The 17,299-nt window shown below is 42.4% G+C and overlaps 3 protein-coding genes and 1 non-coding gene across 5 annotated transcripts in view; all 4 read right to left on the bottom strand.

The window, feature by feature from the left end:
• spegb (striated muscle enriched protein kinase b) overlaps positions 1–2,410 on the bottom strand; it is a 38,941-nt gene extending 36,531 nt beyond the window's left edge. The window contains exon 1 of the mRNA XM_076105326.1: positions 1,350–2,410. Within this exon, the coding sequence (XP_075961441.1) occupies positions 1,350–1,761 (412 nt within the window). The 5' untranslated portion in view covers positions 1,762–2,410. The remainder of the gene's footprint in view (positions 1–1,349) is intronic.
• Positions 2,411–5,135: 2,725 nt separating this feature from the next.
• Positions 5,136–9,408, bottom strand: LOC142964782 (C-X-C chemokine receptor type 2-like). The gene is made up of 2 exons (XM_076105296.1): positions 7,676–9,408; positions 5,136–7,283 (listed from the first exon to the last, which is right to left on the bottom strand). The coding sequence occupies exons 1-2, from the start codon at positions 7,773–7,775 to the stop codon at positions 6,208–6,210; spliced, it is 1,176 nt and encodes a 391-aa protein (XP_075961411.1). The 5' UTR covers positions 7,776–9,408; the 3' UTR covers positions 5,136–6,207.
• Positions 9,409–9,552: 144 nt separating this feature from the next.
• nabp1a (nucleic acid binding protein 1a) lies at positions 9,553–13,121 on the bottom strand. 2 transcript variants are annotated; one of them, XM_076105308.1, is made up of 6 exons: positions 11,983–13,121; positions 11,649–11,787; positions 11,422–11,493; positions 11,262–11,346; positions 11,081–11,150; positions 9,553–10,484 (listed from the first exon to the last, which is right to left on the bottom strand). In XM_076105308.1, exons 1-6 carry the CDS (start codon positions 12,074–12,076, stop codon positions 10,279–10,281), a joined length of 666 nt encoding a protein of 221 aa, XP_075961423.1. In that variant the 5' UTR covers positions 12,077–13,121; the 3' UTR covers positions 9,553–10,278. The 2 variants fall into 2 exon arrangements, with proteins under 2 accessions (XP_075961423.1, XP_075961433.1); XM_076105318.1 differs by having other exon boundaries at positions 11,099–11,150.
• Positions 13,122–13,709: 588 nt separating this feature from the next.
• Positions 13,710–13,791, bottom strand: trnas-cga (transfer RNA serine (anticodon CGA)). The gene has a single exon. It is a non-coding gene; the product is annotated as a tRNA-Ser (tRNA).
• Positions 13,792–17,299: the final 3,508 nt, after the last annotated feature.

The raw sequence follows: 17,299 nt of genomic DNA, 5'->3' as shown, positions 1-17,299 counted from the left end.
ACGTTCTCTTCATGTGCTAATCTCAAAGAGAGACACTCACAATTCCTTATTAAAACATCAAAATAATGTGTTGTTCTCAAATTTGGATCTCCAAGAGCATAACATTTAAAACGTTCCTTCTTTTTTTCAAGAAATTGAAAATATATTTAGAAAGACATTCTTTTAGAAATGATCTTGCATCTGGTTACAACAGCCATCTTCCTCTCCTCTCTGCACCATAGAGGGATGAATGAATGACTCGTTTTAGATACATATCTATAACAACATACGGTATATAAAATCAAAAAATTCAGTTTGTTCAGAATTTAATAATCAAGTTTTTCAAATGAGTTATTTTTGACACTGATGCCTTTGCACAGTGACCCCCCTCCAGACACTTTGGGAAACACTTTTGGGAAAACTAACCTTTTGGATGACTGTGGCATGCTGGGTCATTTTCATGGACGTTGGCCTCCAGCAATAAATTATTTTGTAGTTAAAACCTCATTATCAGCATGTCAATGACATTACTGACATTCTTAAATACATGTAAAGGTCCATTGGAAGACTGGATTACGTCATTTTATGTGGCCCGCGAATCCGCCAGCAAAAAAAATTTTTTTTTTTAAAGTTAGACTTGATAATAAAAATATCCCCATAGTTGAAATTATGAGATAGAAAGTCGAAGTTATGAGATAGAAAGTCATAACTATGATAGAAAGTAATAATTCTGAGATAGAAAGTCAAAATTATGAGATTGAAAGTCTAAATTATGAGATTGAAAGTCTAAATTATGAAATACTTAAACAGTCACAGAAGCAGCTCTTTGGCTGGTTACTGTACATTTGACATGGAAATGTATTGTGAGTACATTGAAGACTACTTTAAACTGGCTTTAAAACACATGAAATACTTCACGTGGGATTGTGCAAACGCACCCTTGAAAGGATTTTAAGCTTTGAACAAAGTTATTGTAATAACTTGTGTTTGATATTTGTCTTTGCTATTTTCTTTAATAGTTTGATCTTTGATAGAGTAATGTGGGTTTCTTAACCCTAAATTAAAAGGATTTAAGTTATAATAACAAATGTGCTTAAATATATTTTACATTTATATAACTGCATGTACAATATTTTTACACTTGAATAAACAATAATCAAATGCAGAGAGTTATTTAACAATATGTTACGAGTAGTTACATTTACAACCGGCCCTTTGTGGGCGACCATGATGCTGATGTGGCCCGGAGTGAAAATGAGTTTGAGACCCCTGGGTTAGGTGGAACTGTGGGTTTTCTAGTCAAATCCATTTAAGGCTTATTTTTTTAAAGTTTACATATATAATGTATATAATGTATATAGTGGCATTACCTTCACCGAGATCCAAGACAGCCAGCACCGCGCTGCTCCGAGCATCTCCCACGTGATTGTTGGCAATGCAGGTGTAGAGGCCCGCGTCACTGGGCTTGCAGTCCCTAATCCAGAGCCCTCCGTACTCCTGGTTCTCCATGTTGAGGAGTTCGTCGTTGTGGTACCAGTACAGGGAGGGCTGGGGGTCTCCGGCCACAGTCACCTTCAGACGGATGTCACAGCCGGTCCCCACGGCGGCGTTCCTCATCTTGCGCGTAAAAACCGGGGGAGACTGGGTGGCATAACCGGGTCCCGGAGGTTCAATTTGCACCGGACTCACTTTGGACCGCTTCGGGGGGTTGATGGGGCTACGGGGGGCCGCTGCTTTATCTGCCCCCTTTTTCAGGGTCATTTGCACCTCGGCTTTTCTCATGGTTGAACCGATTCGGTGGATCCTGCAATGGATTCTGTGACTGTGTGTGTGGACTGTGCGCCTGTAGCACAGCCTGGGACCTCACTCAGTAATCTAAACCAACATCCAGTGAGCGCATTAGAGTCTATGAGCAGGCTTTACATATAAACTACAGTTAAATCACATTTTTTTTAATTTAAGATACTCTGTAAGTTTATTTTATTTGGAAGGCTGAATTAAAGTATATAGAAACACGATCTGCCATGGATAAATTATCCTCAAATCATTGTTCTTTGACCTCCGTTGTTGTCCGAAGCAGAAAAAGAAATAGTTGATTACCAGGTAATTAGGCAGATAGAGACAGCTACCACTCTTCCTGCCCAGAGGTATTTTTAGGGCAAGACCCAGTGGATCATGTTGCATTAACAGCTCCCTTGACTCGTCTCCTGGAAGTGACGGCCCTGCTTTTCGCCTCTTTTCTTCCCCCCTGGTGTTCTCTGACTTTTCAGCCTTTTGTAATCACTTCCCGGTGTGCAACTTCTCTTGCCGAACAAGGCGAATCTTCAGGAAGTGTCCTCTTTATTCCCAGCGGCCTTCGAGATCAGTTCTTTCCTTGGCTTCTGTTTGAATGCGAGCATCAAGTCCCGTCCAACAAGTTGCACAGTGCCGCCCCCCCTCCTCCTCCTCGTCCCACGAGTTAAACCGCCCCACTCATTATCTCCCTCTACGTCTGCCAGTCCGAGGGGGGGAAATGACAGTCAGAGCCCCAACAGGCCTCACAATGACAGCTGCGAGGCTATCCGTCTGCCCACTCACCAGCAAGGCTCCCGCCCCCCTCGTCATTTTTAGCCGACCTGAGGTCAGTAGAACATGTGAGATGGTGCAACGCCTGGCAGAGGGGGGTTAGTGTGGGACGGATATTTAATTTGTAGGTCAAATGTAGAGGCTGACGTTGGCCTCCTAATTGTGTTCAGGTGGTCAGATATCTGAAAATACTATCACTGCAATGACATTGCAAGCCGGCAGCTGTGGCCCTCTAAGAGATATTTTAAGTGCCTTCTGTATGTTACGTTAACGGCAAAGTTGAGGCAGTAGTAGCAGATTGAAAATTGGGACTTTGTTCACCTGAAACACAAGAAACAAATGAAAAATAGGTTGGCATTAGTAGGCTAATGTCTACTGTGATTTTCTTAACAAATGAGAATATTTAAATTAAATTGAAAACAAATGATTGTAAGAATACTGCCACTCACAACTAATGTACTGTCACCATAGCCTTTTGCAATGTAACTCTACTGCTAGCATATTGCTACAAATATAACATTACATTACCAATAAGTAAAAACACCTGTGGTATCTCAACATTACAATACAACTGCAACTACTAACTTAACAGCACAGCTAAATAGCTTATACTGTGCATTGGCTGTAACACACTAACATTAGCTGTGACTGCTAACTAGCATGATGCTAAAGTTACAAGTATGTAGCTATATGGTGTGCATTCTCAACAAGGATTGGGGACAAAGTGGTTCTATATTGTAAATTAAAAACGTATTATGCAAAAAAAAATATAAAACTAAAAATAGTAAAAAAAACAGAATTTAAAATGAATCGAGCTAACTAATGTTTCTAACATTACAGTTAACGTTAGCTAACAAAGCACGCTGCAAGTAGTTTGATTCTAGGTGAAATGTGTTGCAAAAAAATATTTTCAAAGACAACTGCAAAAATACATTATTTTTAATAAAGTCAAACCTATTTCAGTGTTGTATCGTGAATGTATAGTATTGCTGCACATAAACTGCTTGCATGTTGTTACTAACGTCCCCAAATAATCGTTAGCATTCGGTGCCTAGCTAACGTAGCTTGAAACAAGTATACGTGCAACATATAAGACCTGAATAAAGCAGTTTAACGTTACAAAATAAGTCTTGCCTTCTATGAAAAGCAGGGAACTATCAAAACACTCCCACAAACAGGTTCAAGGACATAATAAAGCAGAAAATCAGTAGCTGAGCAAGACTGAAAATCAATTTTACTAGTGACAGGTTTGTGCACATGCAGTGGGTAACGTTGGCAAGGCTCCACCATCCATTATATACAAGAAAATAATTCATATTTCTCTCTCTCTGTCTTGACCAATCACACCCACGCACTCACACACCCGCGCGTCCCTAAATGCCATATTTCTTATGACTAGTCGGGAGAAGAAAGTTGAGGTTTTCTATCAATATAAAGTAAAACAGAGTTTTGATGAACGATCAAGGTTTGTAAAGTCAATGTATTTGCTTGCAAGCAAAGAGAACAGTCTCACAGACACATTGCAGTGATCTGTATGAGTGCTCTGCATAACAGTCACAATGCATGGACATTTATACTCAGACAGCTTCCTGTTATCTGCTTAGCTAACAAGAATACACAAAGAACACAGTTAAAGGCAGGTCATCCTTCGAGCCTTAGTATACTTCATTTAAGACAGTCAGGAAGATGCTTTATCTCGTGTTTGCAAATCCCTTTGTTCAGTTTGCCTTACAATAATCAGTTTAAACTCACAACAGATGCTTCCTTTGAAGCCACTGTGACATCGTTAAAATGACCATTGCAGAGACAGAATAGACATTCTTTACCCTCACACATCATATCTGCATGCAAAGGTTTACGCCTTTACAACTTCAGATAACGCGTCACAAAGGAAGTCAAAAGTATTTCAAACAGAGGATCTCTGTTAATCAAGGCCTCTCTGTGTCTCTGTCTTACGAAGAAGAAAGAAACAGTGCACAATGATAACAGATAACAAGACACCTGGATACTAAACTAATTAAAGTCATCTACTGAAACTACAGTTTGGTGTCTGCACTTTTAGGACTTACATTCTTTAAACCTGTACATGAGACTATGACATATTTTCCCATTACATCTGCCACCAGAGACCTCATTTGAAAAAATCTGAGTAACCATTTTTTTGAAACAGCCCAGGGCTCTGCTGCAGGTAAGTGCACACGGGCTCACACCTGAGCTCAATCCCATTGGCTCTGATCTAGTCAGGCCCCTCCCACTTCCTGCTCCTCCTCAGACAGCTCTGCATTTTTTTCTTATTTGTAGTAAATAGAAATAAATGTCTGACTTAAAGATACAAGGTTTGATCTTTGTTCTATTGTGTCCACTATTGCAGCATACAGCAAGCGCATACATTCAGTTGAATTAACTTGCCAACGTTAGCGCTGATTTAATTATGTGGGACGCATTCAACCTGAATCAACTGCAGGAAGACTAACCTAATGAGGGCTAAAAAAGCAGTTTTGTGAAGGATTTGTTTTTTCTGTATACAGAGGCAGAACATCTGGCCTCCCTGACTTCCAGTGATTTGCCAAACAAGCTGCTGTGGCTGTAAACATAAAAAAACACACTATAGTCTACCTTCTATCAGCTGTTCATGTCAAATCTATATGCTTTTGTGGCATATGAGGTGACTCAATGATGTTATTATCAGAATCAGAGAGGGGTGAACATGTTTATACAACTTTAATGGCGATGATACAGATTGCAAATTGTGTGGCATGTGAATGACAACCTGCTGCCATCAGCTAAATATGCATAAAACTTAAACAGATTCACTTTTTAAAAAAGTGATATATTACTGTTAACAAGTGGAGTCATAATATTGTTCAGGAACATTCTGTTTCTGCTACACTTGCTGCAGTATACACTTTGGGTTGGAAGCTAGATCCTCAGTTTTTAAAGGACAGTGATGTTTGGAAATTTAAATCATAGAAAATACATTTTGATATTTCACATTCCTACTAAACTGACATTGGTCAAATATTTCCTTATCTAATGCTGAGGTGTCTCGAGGTCTAATTCTACTTTTCACAGCTTTTTTCCAGCTGCACCTCAAAGTGTTGATCGGGGGATGTTTGGTCTTTGTGTTGTGACGCAGTAATAACGTGTCGAAATGGTCACATTTGAAATTGAAACTTGAAAAAGAAGAACACATGAGGGAGAGGATTTATATGGGTAACCGCAACTTTTTTGTCATGTAATGTTTACAGCCTGACTTTAAACAACATCACCCTGGTATACGCAGGGTTCGGAACCAAAATTCAAGATATTTATTGTCATATGCACAAACAACAATCACAGAGAAGCAGTCTTTGGCAATGGAAATCTGAGATCTCCCGGCAACAATGGCCATTTAAATATGTATAAAAAGAGTACAAATGGGAATTTAGGAGATAAAATAGTGCAAAGCTCTGTACAACTTGACCGAGTTAAATGATGAAATATGGCAAAGCATGGAAATATATATTATCTTTAAGGCAGCTGTAGGTAAAAGTTTTTAACTGTTTTCTCTCGATTATTGAGTTTTGAAAAATCCACCAAATATGAGCTGCACACAAGTATCAACAGCAGTACTTTGTTGTCCATCAACGTGAACGAATAGTTCAAAGTGTCTCCTCGCTGCCCTCACATGAACGTGGACGTGATTTCCGACGACACAGAGGACCTGCTGCTCCGCGTCACGGACGTCCTCTCCAGAAGGCCGATCTTCCTCGCGAGCTGCGCCAGCCTAATCCTGAACTTCTCCCCCACGAAGGCGTACAGCACCGGGTTGACGCAGCTGTGCAGCAGACCCAGACTCTGGGTGCCGAGCATGGCCTGGGTCACCGCCATCCTCGCCGGGCACCGGTACGGCACGATCTTCGCCCTGAAGAACGTGTCCGCCATCACCGCCAAATGGTACGGCGTCCAGCAGAGCAGGAAGGCGACGACCACGAACACGATCACCCTCATGGCCCGCTGCCGCTGGAAGCCGCCGCGGATGCGGAGGAGGCGCCGCACGGTGACCCCGTAGCAGGGCAGCATGACGGCCAGCGGGACGAGGAACCCCAGCGTGTGGCGGAGGATCCTGGTGGCCAGCCGCCACTCGTCGGCGCTGCCTTGGTCGTACTGTTGTTCGCACACCGTCTGCTGCGAGGTTCCGGATAGATTTGTGGAGTTTAAAAGCCCCGGCAGAGACAGGAGCGCGCCCACGGCCCACACGGCCGCGCAGACCGCCCAGCTGACGCGCTGCCTGTTGGCCCTGCGCGCCTCCATCGCTCTCACGATCACCATGTAGCGGTCCACGCTGATGCACGTGAGGAAGAGGATGCTCGAGTAGAAGCTCAGCTCCTGGAGAACGGTGACGATTTTGCACATGGCGTCCCCGAACACCCAGCCCTTGATGACGGAGGTGGCCCAGAACGGCAGCGTGACGGCCAGTATGAGGTCGGCGACCGCCAGGTGGAGCAGGTAGAGGTCGGAGGGGGGCAGCGGCTGCCTGCTCAGGCCGATCACCAGGCCCACGACCAGGTTCCCCGGTATGGCCAGCAGGAAGATGAGCACATAGAAGACGCTGACTAACACCGCCACCGCGTCCGGGATGGAGAAGTGGTTGCAGGGCTGCGTCTCCGGGTTTATGATGAAGTCCGTGTAGTTGTAGGTGAAGTTGAGTTCATCATAAATTAGGCCAAAGTCTAAAATATAAGCAGACGGGTTTGGATCTAAGGACAGCAACAGAAATGACATTTCAGTGGAAATGCGGGTGGCCATCATAAACATCATAAAGTGTCACTGGCTACATGCTGCAGGTTATACATAAACATAAATACATAAAAGCACATTACATCAGCAAGTCACAAACTAATATGTTTAAACATGTTATTTGTTACTGTTTTAAAAGGAATAATCAAGCAGATTACATGTCTTTATATATTTTAAATTCTAAATGTCCCCTTGCCCAGTTTCCTATCACTTATCACAGTTCACAGTTGAGTTATTAGGGGCTACACATTGTCAAACTGCCTGTTTGATATATATGAATGCATGTATTTATTAAATACCAGTACAAATAAATAAATAAGTAAGTTGTTATTCTGAGGATGAGAACACTCACCAGTCATTGTGGCGTCTTCTCTGATGGAGGCACACAGTCTGTCACAAGGAGACAGGGAACAAACACTGTGTGTGTGTGTGTGTGTCCACACCCCTCCCATCAGCCTCACTTACGCACATTCTGATTTGCTCAAGAATGTAAACACATACATCACAGGAAGTATCTCATCTTTAAAGTATAGGTGGAGGTTGTGTTTTAAGGTCTTTTTTTATTTTATTTTTTAAAATTATTTCTTTAAAATGAATTTGTCACACAGTACTCGGTACTCGTATTGGGCTGCAACCGTATTGCCAGACAAGCGTACACTTGGGTCTATGTAGTGGATACTACATGCACTTACTTCTCAAGCTGTTATTGGGATTAAGATTTCATTATTTCAACTCCCAACAATTATTTTTCTACTTCTAATTTCTGTTTGTTAATACATCAGTCAGACAAATTCTTTTTTCAATAGTCACTGTTTGGTTCATTCCTAAACCACAGCCCCCCCCCCAAGCCATATAATGTGAATCACCGGTGTCATGAGATGTGCTGTCACACTGAACACAAAATCAAAAGATAAACTGTTTTATGAAGTCAAAATAAACACTGTTGACTGTCAATATGTTCAAGAAATGCAGTAAATCAGAAACAGCCTGGTTCTCACATCTTGTTCGTGTGATGCCTGTGTTCGTATGTTTAGGACATTCAAATAGAAGTGATATGCATAATACTGCCCCACATTTTGGGAAATGGTAGGTGAGTTCTTTTAAATACCATGAACCACATGTGACTTGTCTGATTGAGAGGAAGTTCCCAGCTCATGACATGCATCGGTGTTGACACGAGTGCCGAGCATCACATTTCCTGCCACACTTCTCATGTGTTTCAACTTCCAGTGTCACAAGTGCTGCATTTCTTTTTTTTTGCAAGTGGAAGTACATAAACGTGTTTTGGACATGTGGCAAGACATATAATCGGGTTACTTAACATTAGGACCGGTGTTTGTGAGAGCGTTGCATAGAAAAGTCCCTCCGGCCTTATTTCACTCTTACAGTTTTACAGCTGCAGTGGTACAAGAAACATGACAGATGGTTTGGTTTCTATTCCAGTCCCCCACTCTTTTAAAAACACATAGATGGCTGTTTAGACTAAGACTCTGTGGTGTTAATTGGAATATGTCACATGTAAAATAACCTCATATGAATAGCAGCTTTACACACCAACAGAAGAAAGTGTCAAACATTAAATGCAGTGACATCGACCCCCCGGAGGTCATGTTTAGGTGCTTGGTGCAACAAAGGAAATGAAGAAACACAGGATGTTGTTGTATGCAAAGCATTGCTTCAAAATAGAATAGTTATTATAAAGGCTTTCTGCTTATGAGAATAAACGGGACAAAAGAAACAGCCCTGCTCAATTGTGTGAATTTGCCCGCTTGTTTAAAAAATATATATTTATAAAAGGTCCCACTAATTTGATCCGTCTCATATTTTGGTGAATCTAAACGAACACGTAGTTTATTTTTGCAGGCACTAGATGGTGCTGTAGAATCACAACACATGGAAACTGATGAGTCTTGTTTAAGATGGGTAGTGGTGGTGTGGTGCTCCTATGGTGGCAGTATGAACCATGGCAGGTCTGTAGTGCTCACTGGGAGGGTTTTATACTAGTCTTCTGTAGGAGTGTCACTCTAGTACCGTTTATACTTTTGGCAAAACTGCACATCTCCCAAAAAAAATAAAAATAATAAATCTCAAAGTCCTTGCATTTCAAGTCACAATGTGTTTGAGCAATATTAATGAGTTTATTACCAGCAAGTTTGATATCCAAGTGCAGTGTTAAGCACTTGATTGACCTCAACAGTAACTTGTGTTTCTGTCAAACAGACATGTGGCAGCAGAATTACTGTAAAATTTATTCTGTGAAACATTTTGCCATTAAATCGAGTGTTCAAACCTTGATCTAGGTACAACTGATGGAAAACAACAAAAATATTTAAGATCAATTGACCTAGCATTAAAAAGTCTAAACCAACACCTTTCCTTTCACAGATTCACGTTGGATACAGTTGGGCTGTGAGGGAGCAGACCCTTTGCTCATGCATTCAGTCCAAGAAGTCACGTTCACCAACTTAAGGCCTTTTACCGCTGAGGAAACAGAAACGCATCTCCTGATTTAAATGACAGCCAAGTTCAGCCCGACATAAATTAAGTGAAGAAAGTGCATCGAGTGTTCAAGTAGGGTGTGTAGTTTGAAAGACCATAAACGGGTAAAGGACAGTGTACGGGAAGGACACACTGGCACAGAGCTGGACACTTGCAGTAGAGGGGTGGGGGGTAGACTGAGAAGGCCGACCACGACGCAACCACCGAGGAGTCCAGCTGATGCATGGAGCGGTAGATCACAGTCACACTGTGCTGCTTACTGAGCGCACGACCGATGACAAACACATGTGACCATGTTAGCATGTAGAAAAATGATGCGAGCCGTCCCTAATTTAATTCATACTGAGGACAGTAAATATAGGCTGTGACGGGAAGGGGCAGAAATGTTTTTAAAAAGGGGGGGCAGGGGGAAATGGGGATGTCCATAGTCTCTCTCCCCCCCCCTACACCCCAATTTCATCTTTTGGCACGCCGTGGGTCCCTGCCGTTGCTAATGGTAACTGAAGACTTTGCAGCTGTTTGGGGTCCTGCAGCAGCAGCAACTGGAGGCGCTCCATTGCCGGGCGACCGGCCGTTGGGTCGCCCAATGCTCCCGAACCCGGGGTCACGGGGCGCACCGGGGGTTGGGTTGTTGTTGGCAAATGGCGCCATGGCACCGTTACCTGTGGTTTGAGAATTACAAGCAAGTACCAATAGTACATATTAAGACATATCCTCGTTCATAGGCCTTTTTTACATTAGATATTTAGGAAAGTCACAGGTGTAAATAATATGAATGAAGGCTGAAATCTGGTGTGTACTGGGGACGGTACTTCGGTAACAAAATATAGAAACTGTGACGGTACTCGTTTTCTTTCTACAGTAACTTCGGTAGCAGGAATCAGGACTTAAGAGTAACGGCATCCTGGGGATGATAGAAAACTTCCCTGATGATGCTTCATCGTGAACAACAAATGTGTGGGAATTGGCAGGGGGATAGCTAGTGTTAGCAGTTTGCAGCCTGTGGGCAGCACAGCACCGCTTGGCCAAATAACAGAGCTAACGAACGCAGGTTGCAATGTGTTACATTACGACACGTTCAAGCTCTAATCAGCAATGTCACCATGACCCGCTCAAATGTAATCTTGCAAAATTTTGTTTTGGCTTGAAATGCGAGGCGGATCGTAATATCAATGCACAAAGAGTAATAAAAGGAGTGCCTGTTTGAATACGAGGAGTTTATTGTTTTGTGGTTCTCTGCACAGTTAGATATACTGACCTGGGGCTGCAGGTGTACCTGAATTCTGATTGGGTGGAGAGTTCCCCCTCTGATTCTGGTCTGGTTTACCCTGTTAGTGGAAGAGACGGAAGTTTAACATCCTACCACCACTGGTGTTAGACTGGACTGCTGACGACACATTTGTTAATGCCAAGTTGAAAGTGGGCGCATGGCTACTCACAGACTTGTTCTGCTGGTTTGTTTGGGACTGCAGGTCTGGGTTTGGTTCACTGAAGTTGGGCACTTCCGAGTACACCATGCAGAACCTGCGGAGACAAAGCCCATGTTTTAACATAATATACTTCACTGAAGTAGAAAGAGATTTGTGGCCAGATACTCACTCGCCAATCTTCTGCAGATCCCCTCCTCTTCCAGTGTATAAGGTCAGGCAGCCCTTCCATATGGATGCATAGCTAAAACACAGAAATATCACATTAAACTTCTGAAAACAAGACCTCTGCCTGTCTGATGGAAGTATTTCCATGTGCATTGATCAGTCAGTAAAAGGTTAAAAAAAGTCAACTCAGTAACGTTGATGATGAGTTTGCACGTGAGACATCGATCCTACCCTCTGGTCAGTTTGATGATGTCCCCTGGTTGAATGAGGCTGCCAAGTTCGTCCCAAACAGAGATGGCGATGCTCCCGCTCTTGTCTGCCACCTTGCAGGAGCGCACCTCGTGCCCATCTTTCGTTTTGGTTACTCGTCCTGATAGAATGAGACAATGACAAGTTAGACAAGTGGGACCAACCTGCTCGAAACACCTCTAACCAGAGTTAAATCAAAGCTAAAAAAAAAGTTAAGTCCAGTCACAGTAACGCTACCGCTGGGTCAAACAAAAAAAAAGACACGAGTTGACTTTACAGGGAGAGGCACTTCAGCGTCACGGTCCAACCAACTTACCTATTTCCAACACGATGAATACGATATTGAGGTTTTTCGACCCAGGCTTCACATCCTTTAACAAAAACAGAGCCTCGCCTGTAGCGGTGGCCATTGTTAAGTCAAGAAGAAAGATATCAACTCTTCGTTCCTTTGCTGCCACTTGAACTCAACGGCAGCTAAGAGCCGCCTGTCGTTACTCGGTAATGGGTTAGCGTTAGCTAACGTTACAGCTAGCTCTGCTAACTAATTAGCCTGTTGGCTAAATGCTAACGTAACCCCACTTCAAACACTAACGCTGTCTTAACCGTTTATAGACACCAGGTCCGGCTTCTATGGTAGTCGGCTAACGTCACATTCAAGTCAAATACAGGAAACACTGCCGCTGGATGTAAGGGTCGAAACATAACAGTTACGTTAACCGCCCTCTTCAAAACAGCAAACACACTACGAGGGTGACCAAGTGTGCTAGCCGAGTAGCTTTGCTAAGGAACACTATGCTAAATGTTAGCTAGTTCGTTCTGCAAGCTAGTTTGTTAGCTGCCTTCTTTTAACAACAGGATATGAGTCTCTGTGCGTATATCTATTCACAATTATGGCCATAATGGCAGTTATTCACATAAGCTAACGCTAAGCTAACGTGAGACACGTAAGTAATATAGCAAACTAGCACACAGCGATTTAGCAATGCAGTTGGCCAAAATGTCAAATTCAGATTAACCAGAATTGAGAGGCTCACAAATCAAGAGTGGCGAGTCAAATCTGAGATGTTTCTGCTTTAACAAAGACCGCTCCACTGGCTGCAAGTTACACCAGAGCTTGAGATATGATCTGTGCCGTTAACGAACTATTAGGAGATAGTAACCTCGACCATTTAGACGACTCCAGTTTACGTTAATGTTTTCAAATCGACCGCATTTCCTTTGTGTGCCTCTTTTGAGAAAAAGCAACTGTTGTTGTTAGCTTTGCTAGCACGTAGTCTGGCCAAATTATTTTGTCAGAAGACTAGTGTGTCTATATCTAACTGTGGCCTCTAATACGTTGACGTTTTTCGCAAGCTTTAAGTGCCCTGGCTATATATGCCTAAACAACACTAAAACACTGTCTAAGCGCTGTTTAAGCTGTTCACTTTCAATATATCCTCCTTGTAGCAACAACACCCCCAGGTCTACGTCAGACGTGGGTTTGCCGGTCTAATTTATATGACTCGGTCGGTCCTACTATCCTACATTGGAGAGGGGTGTACACATAGCAACTTCCTTTAGTGTGTCCTTACACAATCGAGCGGACAGATACTGACAATTACTCGGCTTCTATTTATTAAGACAATGCAATCACAAATACAAGCAGATAATGTGCTGACCTGTTTACAGTACACAGGGAGAGTAGTTGGTTTGTACCAAATGAGTGCCATTCACAAACAACGCGAGAAGAGATGAGAGAGATAGATAATGTGAGAGTTCAGTGGGTGTCAACGATGAAAACCGAATTAGTTTCATCCTTCAAAGCTTTCTATGCAGGATGAATCTAACGATGTAAAATGTGTTAAATTACTTTTAAGTCATCACGGCTAGTTGACCAGCTGCCAACTTCTTTAAAACGTCCATCCACTTACACACAGTGGTCGGAGCGCTAAATGCGTCCAAATAGTAAGTAGTTAAACACGTGTAGCACGTGTTACAGCACGTTATAAGGAGGCGCTTTGCCGTGTCTTGAAAGTATGTTTGAAATCCAGGCAAAAGGAGAAACGTCACGAACAGGATTCGAACCTGTGCGGGGAAACCCCATTGGATTTCGAGTCCAACGCCTTAACCTCTCGGCCACCGTGACTATTTACGACAGATAGTAGTCTAATGTGATATAAATCAACATCAATCCCGGTGTGTACGGTTACATGTTGCTGCAGAAAACTCATATATATGTTCTTATTGCTTGGCTTGCTAGTTATAGCAGTGCCATTGGTAATGACAATATTTAACGCAGCGGAAGAAGCAGAGTGTTAGTTTGAGTTCGGACATAAGAGGGAGACAAACACCGTCAAAACACCTCGGCTCACTCATGAGGAAACCAAATATACCAAAACAAACGACTCCTTATCGTTGTCTTATTCTATTGTAGCATAATGTGCACATACAAAGTTCAGCAGATGTGCAGACAGTTCAATGAAGGTAATATGAAAGAGCCGGTTCACCCAAAATACAAAAGAATATTTCCTCATTACCAATGATCGTAAATGTAAATAGTCCGGGATTTCTTCAAGTAACATCACCCGATACAAAGGCTGTCAATGAAGTTTAATTTATGGTGCACATAGTATTGGGGACAAAATAAATGAAATAAACGAGCAGCACATTCACAGAACTGTCAATAGTTTTCCTAGGGACTACTTCCTCTGTAGAAAGCTCCTCCTATGTGTTGTGAGCATTCTTCTGAGTCACAGGAGACTCTGTTTCTAGTTAGAAAGTATGACGTTATGTAAAGGTTATTTTGTAATTTGGGTGAAGCAAACCTTTGTTGTGGCTCTGACCCAAACGCCTTTCTTATCTTGATTTTCCACAAACTGTGCTATGTAAATAGGGGTTGAGCAATCGAACCGCTCCCTCCACTGAGATGAATCCTCTACTACCCTATTACCTACACTTAACTGTGTGACTTAGTTATTTCAAACTTGTAGCGGCCTAAGCGACAGCAAGCGTGACTATCTTTCCTCGGGCACTACAGGTCAAAAATTCAAGTCACGACACCAATGATCCACAGAACATTAACTATTATACAATTTATGTGAACTGTGTGACTCATGTTACTCATCTCCTTTTACCTTGAGGACTGCAAATAAAAGACCACAGGCCATATTTGAATGTTATAAAATCTTTATTGACGTATACAATACTAAATTCTGAAAGGAAATGCCTGCATGTTTACAAGATGCTTGAAACAAGTGGCAGGAGGAGTTCATTGAAACACTCAAGTGGCGGGGAATCTTCTGCTGTGAAGGAAACGTCTTTGGTTGAAGTGGGTAACTAAATGAACAGGCTTTAAAGTAAGAACTCTGTAAGAACAAAGATGGTGTGTTAAACACGATATCACTACTGGAAATATCGGGTTTTTGAGCATGAACAAAAAAACAGCACTCACATATGATCTAGATGAAACAGTCTAATTTCAAGACAAATAAAAAGTGACTTTTACACACATACACAAATCTAGGTATTGCATATTTATCATTGGAGAGACAGAGATACCACCAAAGTAACACACGACGAAGCAGGAAATACCTCAAAGCCAGTCACATTTGAACCTCTACAGTACAAAGAATACACACATAAGCTTAGTGTTCAATCCCTTTTCAGTAAAATGATTCATACAGAGCGGAATTTACTCAGAATGACAAAGTAAAAATAAACACGGATAACAAGTTCTTTCAGATCATTCACGTCTATTTATTTATTTTCTCCTTACAGATCCCATTGAGCAAACTGGCAGGTTAATGGTAACGCATGAAGCACATACAGTGAAAGGCTTTAAGTTAAGCAATAGTTTAAACAATGTATGCTCTGACATGTGCACTACTTTTCTCCTGTTTATTAGACCTCAATGAAGTGTGACTTTATTTATTTATTCATTTTGCATAGTTAGTTTCAAAAGGTCTAAAGGCATTTCAGACTCTCACAACTTTACATAAGTTTACATTTTACACCTAACCCCACGGCAACTTTATCATCCTTTCCAACAACTGAAGTCCAACACCCACACGTGGCCCTTTTCCACTACAAGCTCATGCCCAGGAGCCTCCACGGGGGGGGGGGGGGGACACACACACACCTGTGGCTCCACAGAGCGTCTCCCTCACGTCTCAACAAGGAGGCCGAGAGAATGAAAAATGGGCTGAGCGGGAGTCATCCGTCAAAGCTAGGACTGCCGTCCTCTGCCTTTATCCACTTCTGTGACCTCTCTAGCGTCCGGATCCGTGGCACCTGGTACCACTTGCCAAATTATATTTAGGGAGTCCGGGCCTGTAGCTAAGGCTGGCGTAGCGCTAACGGTGTGCAACAAGATAGGAAAAGGGCACTTTTTTGAAAACGTGAGGTTGATTGTGAATGAATTTGCACGTCCTTCCAACTTAAACGTTCTCAGCTTTTATGTCGTCGGTATCAACCCATGACTGTGCCCCAGCAGGTGTTAGCGGCAAAGAATTCCTCAGAAGAGGAAAAACATTTACAAATCACTCTTATCTACAAAAACAATCCATCCCTTCAGGACTGCAGTTACTCATACCAGGGTGTGCAAGGTAAAAGGCACTGTAGGTGTGTGTGTGTGTGTGTGTGTCTAGGGGGGAGGGGATTTAGCGATGGTGCCCTGGCAAATGTATAAGATATGTTTATGTCTTAAACATATGAAGACGAGTAAACATTTCACCATGCAAGTCATGGATTGCCTGAAAAGGAAAAAAAAAAAGACGACTCACAAAACACCAAAGTATCATATAGTAACTCAAAACAAATTCACAGGAACATTCACTGTATAAAGTACACACACTCGAGGCGGTTATCGTAAAGTTAGCGTTTTATGGGGTTTAAGCTGTAAATACCTAGGGAGGAGTGTGCCTCGCATAGAGAAAGACTAAAAATAATTCCTGTACATAAACATACAAATTTGCCCTGCAGAGAAGACAAAGGGCTGTCGAAGGGGCATTTAATATGTCAGTATTAGAAAGCTGCAGGGTTCTTTGTGTAATTTGTCTCGGCATACAGAGTAGCTTGTCCGAGCGCAAACATGTTAACTGCTATTTGTTTATCTTGTAATTAGTGGGATTCGCAAGAACATTTAGACCCTTTTAAATGCCATTTATTCTAATTGTCTGCACCTGGAGGTTACTGAACAAACACAGATTACTAAAACATTTTAGTATTTATTGATGCACCACATGTAACTCATGTGGTATTTTAGACATGTCGCTATGGAAGTATTAAACTATTTGTCGAGCGCGGGTAAAGGACAGGAGACGAGACGTCGCCGCTCAGACGACTGAAGCATGGCCACCTGTTAGTTGAGATCTTTTCTTTCAGCGTTTTGTCCAAAAGAATTTAGTAAACAACCTCTAATTCACTACAAAACATCCCCGTGCCTTTTCACTGAAAACCCTGAACCTCCCCCATTCCGCCTCGAGCACAACCTGGCAACACACTGCCTCAACGGGCAGTGGGTAGTACCACTGTTGCCAAAGATTTACTATTTTTTCACACACAAAGAGCGAATAGGCTGTTTGTCAGTGTGGAAGAAAGCTCCAGAGGCAGACAAACACAGCAGTAGGGATGATAGCTGGCCCAGCGCCCTGGAG

Source organism: Anarhichas minor, unplaced genomic scaffold (assembly GCF_050575085.1).
Source record: "Anarhichas minor isolate MPS153535 unplaced genomic scaffold, ASM5057508v1 ptg000004l, whole genome shotgun sequence".
In the NCBI taxonomy this organism is placed as follows: domain Eukaryota; kingdom Metazoa; phylum Chordata; class Actinopteri; order Perciformes; family Anarhichadidae; genus Anarhichas; species Anarhichas minor.
Note: the sequence above shows the minus strand (reverse complement) of the source record. Positions and strands in the feature narration are given on the sequence as shown.